At 37.9% G+C, this 6,374-nt stretch overlaps 1 protein-coding gene across 2 annotated transcripts; it reads right to left on the bottom strand.

The window, feature by feature from the left end:
* Nucleotides 1-1,094: 1,094 nt before the first annotated feature.
* il1b (interleukin 1, beta) lies at nucleotides 1,095-5,741 on the bottom strand. Of its 2 annotated transcripts, none has more exons than XM_035184855.2 (6): nucleotides 5,585-5,741; nucleotides 4,184-4,235; nucleotides 3,731-3,914; nucleotides 3,146-3,322; nucleotides 2,488-2,612; nucleotides 1,095-1,761 (listed from the first exon to the last, which is right to left on the bottom strand). In XM_035184855.2, the coding sequence occupies exons 1-6, from the start codon at nucleotides 5,614-5,616 to the stop codon at nucleotides 1,528-1,530; spliced, it is 804 nt and encodes a 267-aa protein (XP_035040746.1). In that variant the 5' UTR covers nucleotides 5,617-5,741; the 3' UTR covers nucleotides 1,095-1,527. The 2 variants fall into 2 exon arrangements, with proteins under 2 accessions (XP_035040746.1, XP_035040745.1); XM_035184854.2 differs by having other exon boundaries at nucleotides 4,184-4,259; nucleotides 5,585-5,732.
* Nucleotides 5,742-6,374: the final 633 nt, after the last annotated feature.

The following is a 6,374-nucleotide window of genomic DNA, read 5'->3' as shown; positions in this document are numbered from 1 at the left end:
ATTGCTACCAGCTTCTCAGATGTTCCATGTTTCTCAATCTTTTGCGAAAACTCTTCAGAGACTCTTAATATAATGATTTTTCTGACATTTTATTCACTTCAGAAGCAGTTATTAAAAACAACAACTATCAATACTGCATATAAAATGGACAGCACTTCTCCTGTTCCTCCCCAGAAATGAACCTAAAATCCCCCCCGGATATGATCTCTGTCATCTTCGCATTTGGAGCCACAGTCTGTAGTGATCACGATGGCACCGTGGTAGCAAGGTTCCTGTCGATACATGTGCTCGACCAATCAGGAGTCAGTGTAAGCTGTCAATCATGATGTTTCAACCCGTTTCTGTCATCAAATAACTAATAAAAACCAAACTTACTGGATAAAGGAGAACTTACATACATACATCCAAGTTTTTCTACAGATTTTAAGTTGGGCTCTGATGATAGCAGTTTTATTTTTGTCTTCCACAAACTGAAGTGGACATGAATGTTCTAGTGTTGCACATGTAACCCTAACCCCTAGCCCAAGTTGACAGGATGGTGATATCTCTCCAGGGATGGAGGATAATTTAGAGACTGCTTCTGCTTGAACCTCATCGTGACTCAACACTGTTCTTTTCATCCCATCACAAGGTAGAGAACTTGCTCTAAATTGTTTTTTCTGTTACACTACTGCACTTCAGTTCGTCCTGGGGGAGGGATCCCTCACTTGTGACTTTCTCTGAGGTTTCTGTGTATCTTTCCCTTTTTAGAAGTTTGGATCCATTTGATTAATTGATTTATAATAAACCTTGTATGTTTTTATTGGTTGATGATGTCCAAAAAGTGTCATCAATTTCAAATTGCGCTCAGTAGAATCCAGATGGCTGCTTTGTTTGTTAGCATTATTACACAGATTTCTATTACATGTTGTAGAGGGGTGGGGCATGATTCAAGGAAAAAAGACCCCATTTAATTTTGATGTTGATCTCGATCAGGGGGTAGATCCAGTTACTTCTGTCACTTTCTTTAACATTGGGAGAGAATTTTTCAACATTTTCATTGTTTTTCAGAGGATAATTCATGTATCTTGATGAAAAAGACATAACTAGGGGACTGATATTTATGAATGTGCTCAATTTAATGCAGATACAAATGAGTACATTTAAATACGGTGCATTGTGAAACATTCAGGCTTGGTTACACTTACAATCTTCATCAAGAAGTACCCTCACCAAGCTCTGCATTTAAAAAAGTTGAATGAATACATTAAAAACCACATTTATCGTTGAATCAGAACAATGTATATTAGTAGTTGTGAGGAATATCCTGTTACAACATTCTCCAGAAAAGAAGATAAACTTTTAAACAGTAGTTTGCCAGTGATTAAAAACTATAATGGTGGGTAATACTTGTTGAATAGCTACCGCTGCCTCATATAACATTATCAAAAGCCGGGTGATTGCTCCATCTAGTGGTCAGGGATAGAAAGTTTTTTTTTAAAAAGCGCCCTAAGCATAATTCCGGTTACATTCAAACTGCACACAGCTCTAACGCCATAAGCGACTTTCGTTGATGCTGAAAGAGGTGATACGGTAGGCAGAGTCCACTTTACACATCTCCAGAGGCTTCTCCTCCTGCTCATAGGAGGTGCTGATGAACCAGCCGTGGCACATAACAGACTCAAATGTCTGAACATTTAATCCTGTCTCCCTGCGGTAGAAGAGGAAACGGTCCTTGGCTCCATCGCTGCAGATGACCTTTAAATCCTCTCCACTGTAGTTCTGCAACAAGAAAAAAAAAGCAGATAGAAATGAGATGAAAAGTAATGTAATAAAAAAGTGCTCATAGTAAGTCAAAAGTAAAGATTTTCATTTACAAAGTCAAAATTATAGGTTACAAACTTGTTTTTGAAAGTTGTATCCGAATAAGGAGTAATGAAAGGGTCAAACTTAACTTACAAAGTCTAAATAAAGTAAAAAATGTAAAATGTTGATTATGGAAAAAACTAAATGATGAGATGTAAATTTGGACATAAAATCTTGTTTATGATATTATACTAATGACATTACTAATGCTAAATTGTAAGATTCAAAAGTCAAGGATTTGAAAAAGAAATCCAATATATATATGATAAAACCTGAATATTGAAATGAAATAAATGTTGAACTACAGTGAAAAGATGTATTATTGGTAAAATGGTCAAATGTACTTATAGTATCTCAAGTGAAATTTCTCATTTTGAAACAGAATGGCCCGTGTGTGTGTGTTTGAAATCACTTGTGTTGTGGGGACCTAAATCTGTTTGCATCACCATGTTATGGAAACTTGTTTTCCTTAGGGGGGCAAAAAGCAAGTCCTCATGACGTAATTTATGACATTATAATGAGGTCCATGTCTATGTCCCCAAAAATAATGTGTGTCTGTGTGTGTGTGTGTGTGTGTGTGTGTGTGTGTGTGTGTGTGTGTGTGTGTGTGTGTGTGTGTGTGTGTGTGTGTGTGTGTCTCACCTCCACTTTCAGCTCAGCTTTGTCACCGTTCATTATGCAGGAAATGTACAAGTTGTGATTGATGATTGACAGAACAACAGTCTGACCAACACCAGAAGAGATATATGTCCCAATTTTAAATGTCACTAATAGAAAAACAGGAAAAAAAGATGTTGATTAAAAACATTGCAGTTGTATAATTTTGCAATTTCTTTACTTGGCAAGAAAAAAAGCATTCAAATCCATGACATAGGTAAAAGAAGCAATAAAATGTGTTCATTAAAAAAATCCAACAACACAGAAATACTATCAGTATCATATCATGATAGCTGCTTGAGTTGGAGCTGGCTTCAACTACTTTTACAGACACTTAGTTAAGTCCGACCTAACGTAAGGGTCAGGCCCCTCCAAAGGGTCACCAGATCAATCTGAGGGGGTCGTGAGATGATGCATTTTGTGAAATACTGGATAAGAGACATCCCTTTGAAGTGAAACCGACTGGCATAGAAATGAGCGTGAATATGAAGATGCTTTTTCTCTAAGAGGTCACAAGCCAAAGAGGTTTAAGGCCTCTGATTTAATTCATGTAAAATCTTAATGTGATAAGTAACTGTAGCTGTTATATAAACGCAGTAAAAATGTAAATTCCCTCTTGAAATCTACAGTAATCTACTTGTACCTTTGTGATTGCAGTTTGCTGCATTCAGAGTGAGGGCCATCAGTTTGAAGTCGGTGGCTGTGCAGACGATATCTTTTTTTTCGTTGTCAGTCAGATTGCACTCCAAACTCTGATGACGTTGGAAGACCAGCTTCCTCTCTCCTGTGGAGTAGTTCTCAACCTTCTTGACAATTGTGGCTGTGGGGAGGAGGAATGAAACGTTGGCAGCTTTCAATAAAAAGAAGTTGCTCAGTGTAAATCTGACGGAGAGTTGAGTCATTATATTGCAAACAGTCCAGCTGCTGTTTCATAGGCTTCTGAAACTCTCATTGTCCTGTATAAAAAAGGAAGCGTGTTTCTGAAAGTTACTTTCCGCACCCTGATACAAAATGAGAACTTCTACATTTAAAAAAATAGACAAGAGAGTTGTTTTTAAAACAAATATTGTTATATATAAATTAAATACTTAAACACTGCTGTTTCTGTACATTAGTGGTGGTGACCATCAGATTTTAAAAGCTGACGCATGGCTCTTCATCCACTTTATCACATTTAAGGGAGCATATAATGATGTGAGACATTAACATGTGTCCTGATGTTACTCACTCTCTATCACACTGTCCAGGATCATTCTGCAGCGCTGGCTGTCACTTTGGCCTTCTTGAGACAGGATGTTCTTCACCCTGTTCGCAGCCAGCACAAGGATAGCTGCAGCCTTCATGGAGTGTGGGTTTTTTGAAATCCTCAGGGACAGTCCCTCTTCAAGTGTGATGATCTGATCTTGAACATCCTACACATTCGAGAACAAACACACATCATGTCTGTTGAGAAATTTTTGACCATCCTCACACATTACTGTATATGCCACTATATATTATGTATATTGTATATTACACATCATATCTGTACAGGAGAATAGAGCCTGTCTAAATTCAACAGATACTCCCTTCATTGTGTTAGAATAGTATAGCCATCCTGTGCCAAAGTAGGACATTGTCTCATGTTGTTTTTTTTACTTCCCTTTTTTATAGCAGCTCCACAAATGTTAAAGGAACTTACCTTCATGTCAAAGCAGCAAGATTCAAATTCTTTCTCGTCCGATTCAAGTGGGCTGAAATACACAAAACCATGGGATCTGCAGGTTATTTTAAAAGTTGTGGCCAAATAGCACAGAAAACAACAGCCTCACTCTCCCTCTCTCTCCTGCACAAACACACTCTGTCACCGTCAGACTGACCATCAGTTGCACAGAGAGAAATTCTACCCATGTCGGTGGCCCGGTGGCCATCCATAAACATTTTAGTGTCTTTAGCAGGAAGAATTCAACATTAACGCATTCACGCAACAGGCCCACAAGTTTTGTGAAAACCCGACAAAATATGTCAACTAACTTAGAGTGACTATTTAAGGCTCTGTTCTCTTTCTATTTTGTTGAAAAAAAAGTTTAAAAAAAATGTATGTTAATTGGAAACATGAGAAACTGTTGCAGTAATATACACAGTGAGCTGCATAAACTGTAGAAAGTAACCAGTAAAATGTGCATTTACTGGTAACTTTAATACACTGTTATAAAAACACAATTTTGTTTGGAGAGCAGGAAGATAAACAGTCGGGATCTAGACTGCTCAGGTTGGGGGGCAATTCCAATTTTGAGGTGGGCAACTTTTCCCACAGTGGACTTAGTGTTGAGCGTTTTTCCAGGTTTTAAAGAACGCGTCACTATAGGATATTTAATCAAGCTCAAATAATAATAATAATAATTTCAATTTGACTCTAAGAACAGAGTGTAGAGTTCACAAATAGATCAAACCTGAAATACGAAAATGCCCATTTGTGAAATTGTTCAATCAACTCAAGAATTGAGTTAAAATATGTAAAAAAAAAAACAAGTTCAACAGCCTGGTTTGCTTTAGTAGATGAACAAACTTAGTGTCCTCTGTGTAGTGTTTATTTTTTTGACAGGACGTGAAGACAGCACCAAAAATGAAACTTAAATGTGATTCGCAGATTCAAATGGCTCAGAACACATTTGACTGTGTGTGAATTATTTGTACCAGATAACACGGCCCTGTGAATAATACACTGATCAAACTTCCATAGCTGATTTTGGCTAATCCACCACTTATTCTAACTCTTTTTGTTAATGCGTGTTTTTAGGTAAAAGATGTTATAATCAGAAGTGAAACACATCCTCCGACAGGATCGAAGCTGTTCCCTTTTTGGAGGCACTAACTCAGGTTGTAATGCTGAAAGATTATATGTTGCAGGAACTTGAACTTTCAAATTATCTGCTGGTTAAGAAGCCACCGATAAAATATGTCACTTCAACACAATTGGTACACTGTATGCTCCCTTAACACATCCAGTACGATCTAAAATCCCTCATTCTTTGTTTTTTACCTGCAGTCTGGATATTTCCCCCAAAACATGAATAGGGATTGTAGAATTTCTTAAACTTACCTCGGAAGAGCTTGAGACAAATCAAAGTCCATCACTGTCCTGATGTGAACTGCTGTGATTCTCTCTCTGTCAGTGATTTGTCTGTTGCCTCCCGACGGTGGTTGCACAGCAGGTTGACTGAGCGCCTCAGACTCACACTTCTTCTTTTAACAGCAGCAGCAGCCTTTCAACTTCCTTGTTGCTTTTGTTTACCACATGCCTAACTTTCTCTCTGGATGACATCAGAAGCTGCCATCACCAACTTCGACAAATACAAGTGTAAAACCACACAAGTCACACGTCATTGTTTCAGCGTGTGGAAATTACACTGGTTCATAGATCAGGACACTATGACTGAACAGATATTGATCTTTTGCTAAAGCCTCACCAATCTTAATTTCGATTACTCCTCCATTCAAGCTTTCAGTCCTGTATGTGTTTTGTTGATGATGATGATGATGATAGTGACAACAACGACGCAACGATTTTGCATTTTGGGATTTGAGCTGATCCTCCATGTTTGTAATGAGAGAGTAAAAGGAGAACTTGGATGAAAGGTGGGATTTGGTATTTGCTGGCTGCAGAGCTCCAGAAATTGGATCCAAAATGGAACTGGCTGCAGGTCAGAACCCCTCACAATTGTTGACAAAATTAAACTGTTGCCACTGTGATAACTTTTCCAGAGTAAAACTGTGTATGTGAGTATTACAAACTATTACAGTGTTTGGTGTCTGATAAGCTTTAAATGCATTAAGCTGTTACTCAAAATGGACTTAGTGGAACGTGTTTCATTGTCTCATGGTAACTTTGA

The sequence above is a fragment of the Hippoglossus stenolepis genome, chromosome 18 (genome assembly GCF_022539355.2).
Source record: "Hippoglossus stenolepis isolate QCI-W04-F060 chromosome 18, HSTE1.2, whole genome shotgun sequence".
NCBI lineage: Eukaryota > Metazoa > Chordata > Actinopteri > Pleuronectiformes > Pleuronectidae > Hippoglossus > Hippoglossus stenolepis.
Note: the sequence above shows the minus strand (reverse complement) of the source record. Positions and strands in the feature narration are given on the sequence as shown.

What these genes read in the sequence shown, in the direction of transcription:
- il1b (XM_035184854.2), bottom strand. Translation starts at nt 5,616, where the DNA reads ATGGACTTTGATTTGTCTCAAGCTCTTCCGAG. An exon ending in CTTGCTGCTTTGACATGAAG is followed by an intron (nt 3,915 to 4,183) that starts GTAAGTTCCTTT and finishes TCGAATGTGTAG; the next exon opens with GATGTTCAAGATCAGATCAT. An exon ending in AAGCTGAGCTGAAAGTGGAG is followed by an intron (nt 1,762 to 2,487) that starts GTGAGACACACA and finishes TTCTTGTTGCAG; the next exon opens with AACTACAGTGGAGAGGATTT.